Consider the following 19,984-nt stretch of genomic DNA (forward strand, 5'->3'; position numbering starts at 1 on the left):
TTTCCCCCCCTTTTCTCCAAATGACACTGCTTGGTTCTCAGTGGACTGAAACTGTACACTGAAATACTTTTATATGAGCCATGTGTTCAGTTTGAATTTGTAGCCAAATTTAATCTTTATTTTTAATTTACTGTTATTATTTTTGGGCTAACTGACTAACTATAGAATAAAAAAGCTGGTTTTAAAACCTACTTCCAGCTTTGACTCGTCCAAAACTCATCTCCATTCCTCAAAATTACATTTAAGTTTCATAGTTTACAATTAAAATACTTTTTAGTCATGTAACTGCTTAAATTCAGCTTGCTCCAAAACAAATTAAAAAGCGATGCCACACGTTTTTTAGGCTTTTTTACACTTTAAAAAAACGTGATGGACAGCCCAGGCTCAAAAAACGGCAACAAAAACATGGGCAACCTAGCCCATAAAAACATAACAAACTGTTCCAGCAAATCACAGATGAGATGCGCGTTTAGGAGAGTTTTAATTGCACAGGAGCAGCACGGGAGGGAGGGGGAGGAAGTAGCGAACTAGCTCTCTGTTTTGTTTGAAAGTCAACAGAAGTGACGTTACCCAGCATCGCTTAGAGCACCTTTAATAGCTTAGAATTAGAGTGTGTTTTCTTAGAGCATAAAATTGTTTTTGCTGATATAACCTAAAATGTTTTGCCTAGGCTTAAGAAGGTTTGCTTGAAACATAGTGTGTTTGCTTAGATATAAAAGGTTTTGTGTTAGATGATCCAGTAAACAGAGACATGATATTTACAACAAATAATTCCCTTTAATTCCGTGCGTATCATATTTGAGACATGCATTTCTGAGACCCGTTGCATGACCATGAGATATAAACTTTGCATAAAACCCTGTTGCATACAATCTGTTACTTGTTGTCTCCTCTAATCTCTAGTACCCTGCTGATTATGTAAAGGTCAAGGATATTGGTCATTTGATGATTTTATGATGAGATTTACCTTTACATATTTATCAATATTTTAAAATAAAAAAATACTTTGTTCAAAAAACTTTACTTAAAATTTTAAAATGTTTGGTGTAAAATTTGTATCAAAATTGATACAGCAGGTATTTAGTAGAAAATCCTTCAATGGTCATGGCTATTTTTTTCTGGATGCTGTATATCATGTCTTCCATAGTCCATAATACAGTGTTTTAATGGATTAATTACACAATTAACAGATTGAAATGTGATATTTACAACAAATAATTCATAACTCTTAATTATAATTCATAAATATTGAAGGACAAGGACAATATCAATGGGGAGTCTCGGCTGCCTGCCGAACATCAGCTTGTACGGTGAGTAACCAGTGGTGTAGTTTCTTGTGCAATTGTATGCATGGACTAATGGCTTGAAAAAGTCCCTCCAGTGGCATTTTTTTCCTTTTCCTCTAGAGTTCCAAGCATGCTGAGGAGGGTCCTGTTGAGAACCTTTCGACAGGGTTGCCACGTGGATGGTATGATGTTGTCCACACTATGCTATGGCTAATTTATAGATGGCTAAAAGGAAGTTCTAAAGATGTCCTGAACTTCCTTGATGGCCATTTGAGCGACATACAGGGCCTTGTAGTGGAAGATAGGAATTGGACTCCTAATGCAGAGCATGATGATGAAAGTTCTAGTAGTAGCAATGAAAAAGATGAAAGTATTGACCAGAGACTTGAAACTGGAGAAGGGGTTCCAACAGTTAGATAGGCAACAAAGAGGCGTTGAAGAGGCAAAGTAAAAAGTAAAGAGAAGATCAAGCCAGGACGTAAAGCCAGCGCAAAAAAGGTATAGAAAGAGAACGGCCCTCTTGATCACTCTCTTGGCTCTGGATTACACAGAGACGCTCGTCATTTTATTTTTTTGTGCTTATTAAAGTCAAAAAAAGTTTGTAAAAAGACCGTCTAGAAGTCTTTTCACATTTCTATGCCTCCCCTGTGTTGCTGAGAACATCGAACACCTTGCAACAGAGGCTTTGGCCTACTGAGGTGACTTCACTCCAGGTGGGTTAGTTGTCCGTTTGAGGGCTTACTTTAAGACACTGTTTATGGGCAAAAACATACTGCGTAATGCACTGACATACATAGGAGTAGCGAACTCAGCCAGGCATTTAGGAAGGAAAGTCCTATGCTCCAGGGCACACAAAAAAAGAAATAGGCTTTGTTATCAAACCTTTCCAGGGCCCGTTGTGGTCCAAATGCACATCACACAAATGAGGATACGGAAATCTGTCTGATAAATACAAGTGTATTTAGGGATAGAACTTAAATTGTTACAGATCCGTTGTGATCAGTTACATTTTATGTGTTACAATAAATGTCTTCAAGAAGAGCTTTAATTTTGGTTAAACTCCCCTAAGAATAGGGTAGTCAATTTCCTCTTAGCTCTGGATGGGCAGATGAACGTCTGTAGTAAGGAATTTTTGACTCAACTTTTGCAAATACATCTTCCTTTTTTATTGAGTTAACCACATTATGAAGTACGAGCCAAGGGAATAAGGAACAGGGACTCAGAGATAGAGAAAGACTATGAAGTAGTCTCCCTTTGTTAGCCCCAAACCCCAAATTAGGGAATTCGATTCAGAGAGCCTCTCAATCAAGTCAACCCTCTTGTACATCCTAAACCCGTCAAAAAGGGGCCCTCGCATCAGACGCATACACTGAAGGATACTTTCTCTTTTGTACTGTGAGAGCCTTTTCATTTTGTTTAACCCAAATCAGTAGAACAGTCAGAGACAGTTGAGCCATTTGTCACTTCGTTCACATGGAGTTGACAGACTAATAAGAATGCACAGGACTGCGACGAGGGCAAGCAGGGTTCGATTCCTGATCGATGCATAATGGACGAAGTTTGCCAGGGCGGATAAGCATAGTTGTAAAGGGCATGAATAAAAAATGGAAAAACGTCCTTTGCTGAACCCAAAATTGTTGGGATATTGTAGAAATTTCACTTAAATTGCAACCGCAACATGCCTGCTCATTATTGCTAATAATGGTTGTAATGGAAAGATACAAGTTATGTTTTAAAAACAAATGCTCCCGTTACCCCACAGAAGTTTTAATGTAGCCTACACCCAGCCTAAGCCTACTTCAGAACACCTCATCGACTGTCTGTAGTAGGCTACAACTTCGATTCAATAAAAAGATTTCTAAAGAAAAATGTCGCATCATTACCTGGATTCGAACTCAGGACTGCCTGAAAGTTGCAGATCTGTTCTGGAAAAACGTGCATTAACCCACTCGTCCGTCAGACAACACTAGCTGCATCGAGTATTGGGTAGGACTGTACACTGGTTGCTGTGGCACAGCCTTGAGTGACTGAATTAGTTTTCCTTTGTCATATGAATGCTGTCATTTTGTTAACATTACTGTTAAGGAGATGCTGTAGGCAAAGGCTATATTTCAACCTCGTTAGTGTAGTAAAAAAAAATCAGAACTATTCACGAGGTTTCTGGGCAGCATATTTATGTTCTATTAGCAAGCGAACTTCTCATGACTGCTGACAAAGTAGCCTACTGCCAGCTGACGAAGCTCTCATTTTAAAATATTACTGAGAGACAGTAATACTGTCTTCACTTTTTCTGACAGCATTTTTTCTGATACCTGACTCCACTTTTTCTGACAGCATTTTTTCTGAGACCTGACTCCTTAGAGATGTTTTTCTGAGGCTGTTTGGTTTGAAGCAGTTTTATCTGAGGATGACAAATGTTTTTCTTATGCTGAGGCAGTTTTGTCTGACACCTGAGTCTGGTTTTTCTAATGCTGAGGCAGTTTTGTCTGAAGATGACAGAGGTTTTTCTGACACTGAGGCAGTTTTGTCTGAAGATGACAGATGTTTTTCTGAGTCTGACACCTGAGTCTGAGGATGTCCTAAAATGAACACCGTACTACAGTGGACTAGCATGTTGCAGGGGCTGCTAAAAACACCGACAAACACACTGAAACACACTCGGCCAATCACAGCCCTTGCTGTCAAACGCTCCGTCCGGTTCAACCGCAGAACGCCACAGCGGACTTATGCTGCCCCCAAGCGGCTGCAGTTGTTCTTACATTTCATGTAGCTGCGTGAATTACGTTTTTCGTTAGTGAAGTGTCCATTTTTAACTAGTACCTACTGTACTGGTCTGTTTCAAATTACATTCTAATTGGAAATTTGGGATGACAGCGTCACTCTTGTCAGGTACTGTAGTTTATTCCCAGCCAATCTGTTCAAGCTACGGCATTTGATCATCACTCGCTTTTAACCAACCACCTCCTCACACCTCCTATGTTTCTCGGTTAGAAATAGCATATAGGGGTGTATGCATGGATCCTGCTTGGCTCCTGCCTGCACAGTAGATTCCTAATCCTTGCATAACACTTAACAACCCTTGCCATACATGTTTTTTGCTTTCTTCTCTTTTTGCAAATTTGGAACGTGAACTCGTGAAATGGCCTATTTTGTTCATGGATTTATGCAAGAGTTATGTTGACCTCAGTTGACCTCAAAACAATTCTTTCAATCACAAAAGCCTATAATAAACAAATGTACGACGGAGTATTAGGGCCACACATGAAGGAAAAAATATTTTTGCCATGACGAGATTAAACTGACATGTCGACTTTAAAGTCGCCACGTCAACATTAAACTCTACATTTCGAGAATAAAGTTGAAATGTAATATCGACTTTAATCTCGACGTATCGACTTTAATGTCGCCATGTCGACATTAAACTCAACATTTCGAGAATAAAGTTGAAATATCATGTCGACTTTAATCTCGACATGTCGACATTAAACTCAACATTTTGAGAATAAAGTTAGTTTGGAGAGATAACGACCGCTCGGGACGATTGAAAGGGAGGACGAATGAAACAATGCAACAAGTGCAGCAATGATTCAGAGTGTTCGAGTGCAACAAGGATTAGACATAGGTGGACAAAACATAAAACATATTACCTCCGTTGCTCAGCCTTTGCTGTTAGGTCCTATCACGGAGTTACAGACGATAAATGCGATGGTCGAAAGTAGCCTAAACGTCATTAGCGGTTTATTTATTTATTGTAGGCCTATTATTAAAGAGTGTTTTTCATCTAAAAGGTTCAACTTCATGCTTATGCACTAGACTAGGCGCTCTCCCCAATCCTAGACTTTCACGTTGCTTGTTTGTAATGGATGCAAAACAGCCTATGCTGAATGACTGGGACGAATGAAGCTGTCCTCCCGACCCCATGTAGGCTAGTAGCCTACCTATATGCACACATATTCCCTCACGGGATCAAAATATTTGCTTAGCTATACCTGTGTTTCTAGCCTCCTATACGTATTGCAGGCGAGACATGGAAAAGCAGTTTTAGAAAAATTTGTTTTGCCATGTTATCCTATGGAGAGTGACGGCTTGTTAAAGGGCAGTTATTCATGAAGGGCAGTAATTTGGATGTGCAGTGGCCTTATCCACGTAAAACAGAGTGAAATAACATTTTGTATAGAAACATTAGCTATATCATTATTCTAGCTATTTAGCCTAAACAGTAGCCTTGCTGCTATCAACACCCGTAAGGCAACAGGTCCAGACAACATCCCAGGTCGTGCGCTGAAGGACTGCGCAGGGGAGCTTAAGGATGTCTTCACAGACATCTTTAACACTTCCCTGAAGCAAGCCATCGTCCCATCATGTTTCAAAGCTGCCACCATCATACCTGTGCCGAAGAAAACTGCTCCATCCTGCTTCAATGACTACCGCCCTGTGGCACTGACACCCATCATCATGAAGTGCTTTGAGCGGCTTGTCATGTCACATATCAAATCCATTCTCCCCCCCACCCTGGACCCCTTCCAGTTTGCATATCGAGCCAAGCGGTCTACAGAGGATGCAATCTGCTCTGCCCTCCACCCAGCCCTCACCCACCTGGAAAAAAGAGACTCATATGTGAGATTGCTGTTTATAGACTTCAGTTCTGCATTCAACACCATAATACCACAACAACTCATCTGCAAACTTGACAAACTGGGACTCAGTACCTACCTCTGCAACTGGCTACTGGACTTCCTCTGTCAGAGGCCTCAAGTAGTACGTGTTGGCAACAATACCTCAAGCAGCATCACACTGAGCACAGGGGCCCCCCAAGGCTGCGTGCTCAGTCCGCTGCTCTTCACCCTGCTGACGCATGACTGCACTGCAACCTACAGCAACAATCACATAGTGAAATTTGCTGACGACACAACTCTGGTGGGTCTCATCACCAAGGGCGACGAGACTCAATACAGGTTGGAGGTCGACCATCTGACCACGTGGTGCAGGGACAACAACCTCCTGCTGAACGTCAGCAAGACCAAAGAGATTGTTGTTGACTTCCGGAGAGGTCACACCCAACACCTGCCACTGACCATCGACGGTGCTGTGGTGGAGAGAGCGAGCAGCACCAAATTCCTGGGGGTGCACATCAGCGAAGACCTCTCCTGGACCACCAACACTGCATCACTGGCGAAGAGAGCTCAGCGCCGCCTGTACTTCCTGCGGAAACTCAGGCGAGCAAGTGCTCCACCAGCCATCATGACCACATTCTACCGAGGCACCATTGAGAGCATCCTCTCCAGCTGTATCGCTGTGTGGGGCGGAAGCTGCACTGAATACAACAGGAAAGCCCTGCAGCGCATAGTGAACACAGCTGGAAGGATTATTGGTGCTTCACTCCCCTCCATGAAGGACATTTACACCACCCACCTCACCCGCAAGGCGACCAAAATTGTGAGTGATGCAAGTCACCCCGCTCACAATCTGTTCGATCTACTGCCCTCTGGGAAGAGGTACAGAAGCCTGCGCTCCCGCACTACCAGACTCACCAACAGCTTCATACACCAAGCTGTAAGGATGCTGAACTCTCTCCCTCCTCTCCCCCCTCCACCCTCAGCTACATAACATCCTGGACATTGGACCCACAATGGCCGCGTGCACTACTCCACTTGCACACTTGCACACTTTACAACTTGTTGTTGTTGTCCTGAAAACACAACACTTCTGCTGCTCTTACATAACTTGCACCACTATGTCACTTTCTTTCTTACTTAGGTCAAACAGAACTACCCAAGCCTTTTATTGGCCTGACTTTGCACTAGTATTTTATTGACTGTCTATGCACAATTTCAACCAAATTTTGCTGCTCTTATTTTTTTCATTATTATATGTGCCCTCTTATTTACTTACTTTTTTGTTTACTTGAATGTTATGTTTGTCTGTGGACTTAAATTGGTGAAATATGTCTTGTCTTCACCGTGGGATAGTGAGAAACGTAATTTCGATCTCTTTGTATGTCTGGAACATGTGAAGAAATTGACAATAAAGCTGACTTTGACTTTGACTAAACGGCATAGTGCATGGTATTTCCATAACCGCGAGACAGCACTTCACGATGACGGCAATGAGTAGGCCTAGCCTAGTTAACAGAGAAGACGCAATCTATCTAAATATCTGCAATCTAGCAATTTATCTGAAATAACACCTATTTGAAGGCCATTTTCATGTAACATATTGTGTGTTAGTGTAGGCTACATAGCTTAAACTGTGTAGGCTATGTTTAAACAGTATTGCGAGTTTAATGTCAGCATGACACGTCGAGATTAAAGTAGATATGATATTTCAACTTTATTCTCGAAAGGTCGAGTTTAATGTCGACATGGCGACTTTAAAGTCGACACGTCGAGATTAAAGTCGACATTACATTTCAACTTTATTCTCGAAATGTCGAGTTTAATGTCGACATGTCGACTTTAAAGTCATCATGTCGAGTTTAATCTCGCCATGGCAAAAATATTTTTTTTCTTCATGTGTGGCCCTAATACTCCGTCGTACAAATGCCATTTTCCGAGGATTAACTGTCAACGAGACAATCAGTGGTCTAATTTACATGTACCATTGTCATCTCAAGTACACTGAGGACAATCCAAGAAAGCAATGCAAAAATCAGTCTACTCAATCCCTTGTTGTGCCTGTTCTAATGACTTTCCATGGTTTTTATGAAAGGGGAACCTTGCTTGGCCCATCTATTGGTCCTAGCTCAGTTTTCACTGGGACCCTCTGAACCACTTCACAAAAATCACTGAGCCTCGCTGAAGGCACTCACACTTGTGTCATGTTACAAAAAATTGGACAACACATTTTACTATGCAATTGCATGTCAAATTGCCCTAGCGTAGCTGGATGCATTCACGTCCACATAGCATGCGTAGATTATAAATCAGACCGAGGATTTGTTCTCCAGAGCTAAATCACAGAAAGCAAAGATGACAGCCTCTGTGACATCATTCCAGGGGTGCTTACTCAAGCTGAGTAGCTGTCTACTCAGATATAACATTTCATTAATACTATCTCAGGAATTCTAAAGTAGAAAGTCCTCTGTTATCCTCTACTATCACACAATGTAATTCCTATTTCAAGCAAAATGTGTGCAAAACACATTGTCACTCACATTGTGAGTACATTCAGATGTTTTAAGCTAGCATCACCTCAGACAATTACAACAATGTTATATGTAATATGACAATATAATACAATGACAGAACAGCACTAGTTTCAAAGCATGCGGGTATTTGCTACCAGAAACACTGCTGACAGTGGACAAATGTCATTATACCAGCCCCAGATCCACTTTTGCTGTGTTCTATACATGAGTCCCCACCTAGAGGAGATTTTGGTGACTACACAAAACAACCCCCCCCCTTCAAATTCCCTTCCTTAAACAGGGTCCACATTCAATGGCAGTTTGATTCTACAGCCAACATCTAGTCAGAGCATGTTTGCCAGAGCATGTCACAGAGAGTGAATACAACAACGTCAGGCAGTAGAAACAGAACAGCATCATTGACGGATGACTTTCCCATGCCCACCGGAGTGGGTAATGGGGGTTAAACAGTGATGCTAAATAAAATATGCCTGATTTGGTGGGAAACTCTCTCATGGAGCAGCCCTACGTTTCACTGGGCAAAGGCCAATTAGAATTGTCAGCAACGTATACGGATCAGGGTTAAATACTGGGCTCGGGGTTCTGGCTATATGCATTTGATAGGAGGTAAACAAAAACAGAAGAACTCTGTTCTAGAGACTGAGCCCAGAAATTCATTGCGGGACTTGATAGGAACCACCTTCCATCACAGAGGTTTCAAACAGCATCTGTTTATACTTACATTGCACTCTGTCATAAAACCTACAATGGGGTGAAGCCCCAACACAATTACTTGATTTAGCTAATGGGTCAGACATATTTCTTTGTATTGTTCTTCCAACCTTAGTAGACGTCTGTTATGCTATTATGGAGTGTTTTCATATAATGTTTCAGCTAAATCTGTTATGCACATCAAGTCAAACATTACAGACAGTACTTTGAGAATCCAACAGAGAGTAGCTCTTTTCTAAGATTCTCAAGTGGAGTAAAGTTGTCAACAGTGAGGATATGTCCTCTGGGTTAGGGCATAACCTTTAAGAAATACTGCCAATAATATCATAATAAAATAAAACATACCATCTTAACCACAGTACAACAAAGTATGAACATTCCATATTACCACACTATCATTCAATAACACTTGGACCAGAATTGGAAAAACTCCTTTTCTTTATATACTGTAACTTAATATAATTTTCTCAAGTATCCTAACATCCCTCTGTTGAAATATAATTTGTCTAGAAGACCTTTTGGTGATTTACACAGTTATATGCCTTGTTTCTGCAAAAAACTATAATATTTTTTAATTGGTGTACAATAGGTCTTGGTCTATACGCTTTGGCAAACTTCGGAAATGGGAAATGACAACGGCCAATACTAGTTGTCATGTTGTAAATGTCAATGTTTAGCACATTGATTGTTCTGTACTAGTTTTGAATATACAGTAAGGCCTGTAAGTTTATAGGAATAGAGTTCTATTATGCTACTCTAGTCAACAGCAGCTTACTGGATGTCTTTCAGCTTCCTGGTAGTTCAGCCCCCAGGGAGTCACCTAAGACCTGCCCTCTGACCTAACTGCGCTGATGTCTGACGTTGGTGCCCATATCTCTCTGTGAGCAGGGTGGTCAGTGCTTTACGTAAATACCCCATAACAGACACATCAGGTACCGTGGGAACAAGCGCCATGAATGCCACTAGGAAGATAGATCATGGGCAAGGAAGTTTTTGAATTTGAGTTGTACATTTTCATGAGATATCAGTTATTCCTCCACTTAGTTAGTTGGAAACAAGCTGTTGGGAACAGCTGGTCCGTTAACTGTAAGCGACACTAAGAAGACAATTTAATCCAGTCCTTTCCAGAGCAGGGTTATTGATCATGATGTAACCTAGAACCAAGGGTTGTTTGCCCTCCAGATCTTCACATAACCCCACTGTCCTAACATAAACTTCTCTTTCACATGCATTATCACTCTGTGGCTCTCTTTCTCTCCATGTATTTCAGACCAACAATTGCAGGACTCGTCAGCAAAGTGAGAATAGATCAGTTAGAGAAAAATCTGGCAATCAGTTGGTCATACAGTACTGTTGAAGAGATAAGAGAGTAGAAAAAGAACACAAAAGAGAGTTGTTGAGTGCTGTTGACCTCATACACGTATGTGTCTGTTTCTGCAATAGTTGTTTTTTTGTTCAAATATGGGAGAAGTACCAACTGAAGCAATATGAAGAAGAGCAAGGCATTCAAAAGCATTATGCACATTACAATTATTAGCAGGACCTATTTTGGTGTGTGAGTTGTTTTTACATATTTTCTCTCTTGTATTTGCTTTGACTCTGCACCCAAGTAATAGTGTTATGGGGATGTGCGTGTCCTCGCTTCAGCTTTAGAAGTTGCTGTAGATTTAATCATGATTATATCTACAGCATTTACAGAGACCCTTTACCTGTGGCTATTGGAACTATCCATACATATCTGACATCCATTAGCTCTCTTGTTGATGTTTCCCAGACTTGCTGCCATTAGCTTGAGGACATCGCAAGGCGACGCATAGGCTGTGATGACTATACTGAGCTGGAAGTCCCTGGCCAGCCTGCCCCATCTCCTCATTTACCCCCTCTAGGTCGAAGGTCAACCCACCCAGGGACCAGTTTATCAACCAGGGAGTGAGAGACAGGGGCCTGTGGGGGTGGAGGGTTCTTTTCTTCTTGGGAAGCACGACAGAGGCTTAAGAGTCAGAGATTTCCTGGGACACTCCGAGAAAGGAGACATGGTATAAAAAGAGGAAAGAACTTCAAAGTCATCAGAAAACCCTGGAGTAAAGGGATTGGAGAGAGAAAGACGAAGGCTCTCATCTTGATTTGTAAAGGATTGTGGATATACTTCCCATTGGTGATTTGGAGATTGGACATCTGTTCTGACAGTTAGCAAATGGCCCTGGGAATGCATGGCTGGGTTCTACTTCTACTTTCAGTTGCCGCGGCATCCAAGCAGGCTTTACACAGGTACTCTAATACATTTATGTCATTATTGTATTAATATATTATGTGATGAAAGAGAACTGTACACATAACTATTTACATGTTATTATTCAATGCAGACGTGTTTGTCGACTGTCTCTTCGTGTGCATTTGTGACATGGTTAGCATTTGGGTAAAGAAAACATGAAGGATGCACTGGCAAGTGTATTTAATCTAAAACCTATTTTCCATCTTTTGTGGATATACTGTTTCCTTGTTAGGATCTCTCTGAAGAAAATGCCCTCCATCAGAGAGACTTTACAGGACATGGGGATCACCCCAGAAGAGATCATCGCACAGCTGATCCATAAGAGGGGTGACAGTCCCTCACCTCGCAATGGCACAGCTCCTACCCCACTAACCAACTATCTGGATGTGAGACACCTCAACACATTAACAGACACACAAGACACAAAGATTAATTTAACACGATTCAAGAGATTTGTTGCCTGTTGACTCTGATGTTTTCTCTGCAAATTAATTTTGGAATTAGTTCTAGACATTTGCATCACCCTATTATTATTATCTTCTCCCATCTCACGTCTTTCTGTTGCCCTTTATATCTTTCAGACTCAGTATTTTGGGGAGATAAGTATAGGGTCCCCAGCTCAGATGTTCAATGTGGTGTTTGACACAGGCTCGGCCAATCTGTGGATTCCGTCCTATAACTGCTCCCCACTTTACACAGCTTGTTGTAAGTCTCCTCCACATACACATTTCAATACTGGTGCAAATGGCATCCGCACACACACTACAGAGGTCTATTTTGGCCTGAAGTCCAAAAGCAGGCAATGTTAAGGAATGTGCTTTTCTTTATCTCTCAGTCACTCATAACAGGTATGATGGATCTAAATCTCACACACACATACAGAATGGCACAGGCTTCTCTATCCAGTATGCCTCTGGGAATGTGCGAGGTTTCCTGAGCGAGGATGTGGTTGTGGTGAGACACCTTAATGCACAGTATGCTAGTATGCTAATGGGATACATTTATGACTAAAAACAATATATACTTTGGAAAAAAAGATGATCAGCATGTTCAAAGGGAGGATATGACACAAATGTGTTCTGTTGTGAATGCCATTGGCCCCATCTGTAGGTGGGGGGCATCCCAGTGGTGCAGGTGTTTGCAGAGGCCACAGCACTTCCAGCCATCCCATTTGTTTTCGCCAAGTTTGATGGCGTGCTGGGAATGGGCTACCCTGACGTGGCCATTGATGGCATTACACCAGTATTTGACCGCATCATGTCCCAGCATGTACTCAAAGAGGAGGTATTCTCTGTGTACTACAGCAGGTTAGTCTGTTGCAAGCACGTCTCATAAACCGGTCAATCAGATGCACTACCACTTATTACTTTTATTATTGAAAAATAATAAAAAAAATATTTAAATTATTATTGTTTCTATACAGTGAGTGTATATATATATATATATATATATATATATATATATACAGAGTGTCTATTTACACCCCTGGTACGAATAGCCTTAGCCACACAGCTGAGCTATTCACACCCTGAGACATACTGTAACAACAAAAAGACGTTGCTCACGTGCACAAAAAACATGGCGGACATTCGTTTTTTCATCAGCAGTAAGTGAAGAATTCTAAAAGGTTTCGGCACTAATATCTGTTCAGATTCAGTTTTAGATTGAAAAGTTGTGTTTTATTTTCATAATCTTGGTTCAGTGAACACATACAAACATCAGTTTGTCAGAAATGTTGTGAATATAACAATAGTGCAGTGGTGACAGACCTGGGTTAGCACATGGGAGACTAGGGTTCAATTCCTGTGTGATGTGTTTTGGCAGAGTGAGTGTGCATGTGTACCAACGTCTCTGGAGAGAAGGCGCGCAATTTGAACAAGAAATCGGTTCTCAAACGGAAGTTTTTATTGCAACAATTAGTTAGTTCATGCACCAGGGTGTAAATAGCATACAGTACTATAAACACCAAGGTACGAAAAGCATCCACTTCTAACTGTACATTGATGCAAACAGCATACCTTATTCAGAGTGTCTATTACACAGCTGAGCTATTCACACCCTGTTACGTAACAACAAAAAAACATGTTGCTTATTTTTTTTACAATTATTATTTCATTGTGTGATCAATATGCCAGAATAAATGCACAGGGGTGCAAATGGCATACACTGATATTTGTACCAGACGGGGTATTAATAAAACACATTGCTGTGTGCACCAGGGTACGAATAGCATACATTGATATTTGTACCAGACGGGGTACTAATAGGACACATTGCTGTGTGCACCGGGGTACGAATAGAATTCACTTCTAATTGCACCAGGGTACAAATAGCATACACTGCTAATTGTACCAGGGGTGCAAATAGCCTTACCCATATATATATATATATATAAGCACTCTTCGCTAATGTTCTTCTGTATTAAAACCTTGTCAGAGATCCAAAGCGAAAGCCTGGTGGAGAGCTTGTTCTCGGTGGGACAGATCCTGACTATTACACAGGGTCCTTCAGCTACCTGGATACCAAAGAGGAGGGGAAATGGGAGGTCAGCATGAAAGGGTGAGCGCTTATTTACTTTTTTTCAGAACTACTGCCATCGTTCATAATGAACTCTCCTCAACAATATCTATCTCTCTCTTCCTTTCTAGAGTGTCTGTGGGCACAGATATGTTGTTCTGTAAGGAGGGATGTACAGCTGTGATTGACACTGGCTCCTCCTACATCACAGGCCCCGCCTCATCAATCTCTGTTTTGATGAAGACAATTGGTGCCACTGAACTGGCCGAGGGTGGGGTATGTAACATTAGTGAATACTGTATGTACTAGTAAAGAGTAAACAGAAAAATAGAGCATCACTTCCAGTCCACACTATTCTGACGGAGAGCCTATAGCACTGGGTAAGACTGCTATTTGCACCTCCTTGGAAGTGAGGAGTTGTCTATGACCCTGGTTGCCATTACCACTCTGTAATAGGTGCTCAAAGATGCTCAAAATATTGATACTTAAAGGTGGTGGTTCTAATCCAATATACTTTTTGTCAAACTTATTGAATTGCTCCTCTAGCTGTCTGCTCTGAGTGTGCAGTCGAACCCTTACTGTATGTTAATAAACAGTCCTGTCTCTGTAAATGGACAACAAACAGAACAGCTAAGCCATTAACTATTCCAGGCAATCAACATGTTGCTCCAGGAGCACAGAAGAGAGGGGTGGAATCTAACTCTAAATACTGTAATTACTGTCCCTGTACTACAGTATACCTTTGAAGGTGCAGTCAGCGATTGCGCAGGAAGTTGTGTTTGTTTATGTTTATTTTTAAAATTATTAGCAGACGCTCCAAAACAATATACATTATATTTTAACCAAGGACCAAACAAAACACACCAGAGAGGTAGTTCACCCCTCCTGTCAGTATTGCGAGAGAAATTCCACACAGGGTTTTGTTTTTGTTTGGGGGACAGGCTGCTTCCACTGTCTTTGTTTCCAGTTTTTGGAGACCGTTTTTTTTTTACTCTGTACTCACAGAATCGGCCGCTAGCAGTTGTGAGGAGATGACTGCTGAAAATTGATGACTGCTGAAAAGCTTAAAATTGTGTAAAATTGCTGACTGCACCTTCAAGTGCAAGTGCAAGGCATTAAATGACACCACATGTGACCCTTTGGGGAGGTCTGGTGTATAAACATGGCTCTCAAGAAGAACATTTCAATAACCAACTCATAAATAATCTGCATAATATTTCTGCATTACACAACATTACATTTCTGACCCCATAAATTATGATTCTTGTATTTGGAACACCACACAGCTTAGCTATAGCCAAACGGGGCTGTCAGTAAGGAAAACGTGTGATATCTACCTGAAAAAAATGACAGCAGAACTTTTTGCCAGTCACCCACACATGCCAGGTACATTGAGAACCCTTATTTTCACAGCCAGTTTTGTCAGTGTCAATTGTGCTACTTTTTCATCGTCTCTTGCACAATCGCACAAGCGTGATACCCAATGGACAATGATTTGAGACCAAGCAAACAAACCACATTTCTCACACATGTCTAAGATGAGTTGGCCGGTGATGAAGAAAAGGATGATTTCTCTGGGGTAGCAAGTCTTATTTAAAAGATTATGAGAAACCTTTCTGAGAGAATTCCCGTCTTTGGAGTTATTGGTGCCATACTGAACTTATCGTAACACCTCCAATTATCACCCATTTTGTTTGAAAATTCTAAAACAACAATGTTTTTTAATACTTCAAAACAACATTTGATAAATGAACCTTACATTTTTCAGTAGCCATAGGTGTGTAGATTTGAACAAAATCTGGTTTGGTTCTTACCGGGGCTTTTACTGCCTGATATTTACTGCCAATATTTTGGTTACCACGCTCAGAGGTTAGTGCTGGCCTGGTGGGTCGTCTACTTCCACCCTTTCACACGGCACATGAACAGCTAGACCGAGAATTCTCGTCGCTACTTCAAAATTCCACTGGAGCGCCAAGCGGATTTGTACACGCAGACATACAACACTGTTTACAGCTCTTCGAGTCACGGTAAAATGTAATTTTTGGTACATAGCTAATTTAGATACACCAATGGTGTGGGTGCTTGCGTTTCTTTAGGAATCCGCCGTCTTGGTTTGTATAGAAATTAATATTAAGTGACACATACACGCAAGAGGACGGACTGAGGGGACTGGTGGTAATAGGCGTTCCGATACCTATCTGTCTGTGAGGTGAGGCAGAAGGTCAGAGAGGAGGTATATGTGCATAGTGCAAGTCTTTGCATGTCTGGATGCCAGCAGCCAGACCAACGGATACCTTGTCTTAGCTGAATTACTGAAGCTAAGCAGGTGTGGGCCTGGTTAGTACTTGGATGGGAGACCTCCTTGGAAAACTAGGTTGCTGCTGGAAGTGGTGTTGATGGGTGGTCAGTAGGTGGCATTCTTCCCTCTGACCAAAAAGATCGATCTCAAGTGACGGGGACACTGTACTGTAGAAGATGCCGTCCTTCGGATGAGACGTTAAACCGAGGTCCTCACTCACTGTGGTCATTAAAGATCCCACGACACTTATTGCAAAGAGTAGGGGATTCCCCGGTGTCCTGGCTAAATTTCCAACCTGGCCACCTAATCATCCCCCACTGTAATTGGCTCTCACTCTCCACCTCAAGCTGGTGTGTGGTGACCGTTCTGGCGCATAATGGCTGCTGTGCATCACCCAGGTGGGTGCTACACATTGGTGGTGGTTAGTGAGGTCCCCCTTTCCATGTGAAGCGCTTTGTGAGTGTTGAGAAAAGTGTTATATAAATGTAATGTCTTGCTGTTGTTGTTGGAGCTTGTGTGGATAACAAAATGGACTAATTCCTACCTTTTTCCTGTTAGTACACAGTGAACTGTGATCTGGTCAAATCCCTACCCAGCGTGACCTTTCATCTTGGAGGTCAGGAATATCCACTCACAGAAGAGGACTACATCCTCTGGGTATTTGTCCTGCCAACTTTTCTGCCATTTGCAGGTCCAGGTTACTTATAATAGTCATTATCATGGTGAGATACCTAAGAAACTATTATTAGCAACATTCAAGCATTGAAGTTACAGTACAAGTGTTTACAAGCATTTATTCAGCTTCAACATATGTCAGCAGTTCTCTTGGATGTTAGCTTTTCCAAACTCAACAGCATAACATCTATAGTCCTTTTAAGCTTCTCATCTCATTCCCTTTATACAGTACATGCTGCAAGAGTAATGTCCAAATTGGTAGCGATTGTAATATTTTGGTAAGGGTGTAATAAGTTGGAGAGGGTGGGTGCACTTAATTAGCAAGTTGCCTCACCTCTTCATACACTTTACACTTTTTGTAAAACATATTTGACATCATTCTATTTTACCAAATAACTCCTATGCCCAAACTTTCTTCTCACACTGTAGCAATCGCAGTTTGGAGAAGACATCTGCACTGTCACGTTCAAAGGCCTCGACGTTCCGCCCCCAACTGGCCCCATCTGGATCCTGGGGGCTAATTTCATTGCCCGCTACTACACTGAGTTTGATCGACATAACAATCGAATAGGCTTTGCTAAAGCCGTGTGACAGGCATACCTGATATTTTTTGTCTGTGACTTTTTGTGTCATTTGTTTTGCAGTTCTTTGTTTCTCTTCCTTGAGTCTTTGCTATACTTCTAGTTTCTCTTCCATTTCTTGAGTTAACCTGCCAACACTGGTTCCATGTATAGCAGCATGAAGCTGCATAACTGCTGAAAACACAAGAAATAGCTTTTAAACAATATTTTACTCACATTGTTAACACTGGATTGAAAGACTTTAGTTTGCTGTTGTTAGGGCAGACAGTGAGGCAATGGTGTTTGGACATAATTTACTATCTCTTAAGTTAAGTTTGTCAGGGAAAAAAGATACCCAGAAATGCCATACACATACTATTAACAAATTAAGTTTTCCCGCTGCCAAATTTGCAGTGACGTGTTTTGTTAAAGAATGAAACTTAATTATAATGAGGCTGTGAGCTTTTCCGTCATTCAAACAGACTAAATTCCTCTACTGATTGCACTAAAATGTTTGAATGGATGCTAATGTTGTACACTTCTACTTTCAATGAGGTCGTTTTGCCAGATGCAATGGTGTAATGAAAGATTAAAGTTGCCCAACACCCATACACAAGCTGTATTCGCTCTATCAAACATTTCTTTTTGTCCACTGGAAATAAGGCAGGAGCAATGCAAATCCTGGCTAATTTATGTATACAGTCACATATTCTACTGTCCTCTAACCTCCACATATATGAATTTCATTATCATTGACATTTGTTTGTACAGATAGTATGTTATCTCTAACATGGCCCTGTCAATTCAAGATTAAAGAGAACTTTATTTTCCCGTGAGGGAACTTCATTTGTGGTTACGCACAAACACACAAGTATAAAATCTAAAAAGTAAAAGTTAAAGTATAAAAGTAAATAATAATCTAAATAATACATTTGATAAAGCCAAGGTATTTATACTCTGCATTGTTTTAGCGCACCTGTTTACACGGACCCGGTGGGTTGTTACTACCTAGTGAATAAGCATGTTAAAATGCTGAAGGATTTATGAGTGTGTCGAAGTTGAATAAAGAGTTGCACTGTTGGGCAAAAACAAGATGTTTAGTAGGGCTCTACACTAAAAAAAATTTCCAGGAGCACTTGTGTGCCCAAGTTAAACATTTTTGGAGCAGACAAAAATCTGGAGGCACAGTCAGTTCTGTACTGAACTTACACATAATGTACACTGCACTTACACTGCAGTTAAACATGCCAGTGCACCAATTGCAAAGATTAAGAATGACTGACAACATTTACAGGAAACAAGATTTTAAAGAACATTAGTGCCTACTTTATTTTTAGTCCGTTCTATTATTCTACATTTTGTTAATTTAATGTAAAATAATATAATGCATTGCCATATTTGCATTTAGCCTGTATATGAAGTAGGCTATCCTGCCAAATATAGGTCCCTAGGCCAATTTATTTATTTGTGAATCCACCTGTAGCTAATCCAAATATGCCCACGGTGACCTATCAGGTCATACTGCCCAATACTACTACTAAAACCGTGAATTTTCTCTTTCACAAAACCCAACATTGTCTAATCAATGATATTTATATTTATTTGAAATATCTGCATTGATGGGGGCAGTAGGCAAATGGTATGCATACAGTACTTTCGTTTTGCACTTCAGCTTGTATTTGGTGTAAAACAAACAAGCATACATGGAAGCCTGGAGTTGTCTGTAGCGTTCTACCTTTGAAGAAAACTGGAGTATTACGGGAGGCTACTTTTGTGACTGTTTGCTTAAGCTAGCCTATATTTTGCATATTGCTGCCAATACGTCAACTGGGCTAAAAGGCATGCATTCTCAGAATCTTATCCTGTTCCTCATATATCCGATGAATTCGGTGGATTGTGTCATGAGCATTCTCTCTCCCTGGCAACACCTTAATTGATTCAACTCTCTGCCACTCTGCTCACTCTCTCTCTACTCTGCCTAACGAGCTCCACCTGGCTCCGCCCTGCTCCGCTCTTGTTACCTGGCCAGCTGCGCTGCATTTCCCACTCACCATCCTCACCTTGCCCCACTCTGCTCTAATTACTCTGCCAGCTGCACTGCATTTCTCCACTAACCTCTCCCAGTATATAAAGCCCTGTTTTTCAGCCAAGCCCTGTCAGATCGTCTTCAAACCTGGACCAGTAACCTGCCTGCCTGTCTACTCTCTGACTCCTACCTGTGATTCGGATCCTTTCTTGACTGCCTCCCTGTTCTACCGCCCCGGTTATCCCGACCTGCCTTCCGGATCTTCTCGATTACTCTCCGATCTTCAGCCCCCCCGGTAACTCGAATCTGCCTTCTGTCCCTCACCACGTTTAGTGCCTAGCCCTGGTCTGTACTACTGCCTGCTGTTCACCTTGCTGTTGTGTGTGTTCCCCTGAGCCCCGAGAACCCCTGACACCCCTGGCACTCCTAGCACCCCTGGAACCGGAACCTCCAAGACCTCACGTTTCTCTCACTCCTCTTCCCCCCTGAAC

General features: G+C 41.5%; 1 protein-coding gene across 1 annotated transcript; it reads left to right on the forward strand.

Annotated features, from left to right (window-relative positions):
• Positions 1-11,249: 11,249 nt before the first annotated feature.
• ren (renin) lies at positions 11,250-18,181 on the forward strand. Its single transcript, XM_042099371.1, has 9 exons — positions 11,250-11,412; positions 11,649-11,802; positions 11,998-12,121; positions 12,252-12,370; positions 12,527-12,723; positions 13,853-13,975; positions 14,065-14,209; positions 16,791-16,889; positions 17,337-18,181. Exons 1-9 carry the CDS (start codon positions 11,339-11,341, stop codon positions 17,496-17,498), a joined length of 1,197 nt encoding a protein of 398 aa, XP_041955305.1. The 5' UTR covers positions 11,250-11,338; the 3' UTR covers positions 17,499-18,181.
• Positions 18,182-19,984: the final 1,803 nt, after the last annotated feature.

Source organism: Alosa sapidissima, chromosome 7, assembly GCF_018492685.1.
Source record: "Alosa sapidissima isolate fAloSap1 chromosome 7, fAloSap1.pri, whole genome shotgun sequence".
In the NCBI taxonomy this organism is placed as follows: domain Eukaryota; kingdom Metazoa; phylum Chordata; class Actinopteri; order Clupeiformes; family Clupeidae; genus Alosa; species Alosa sapidissima.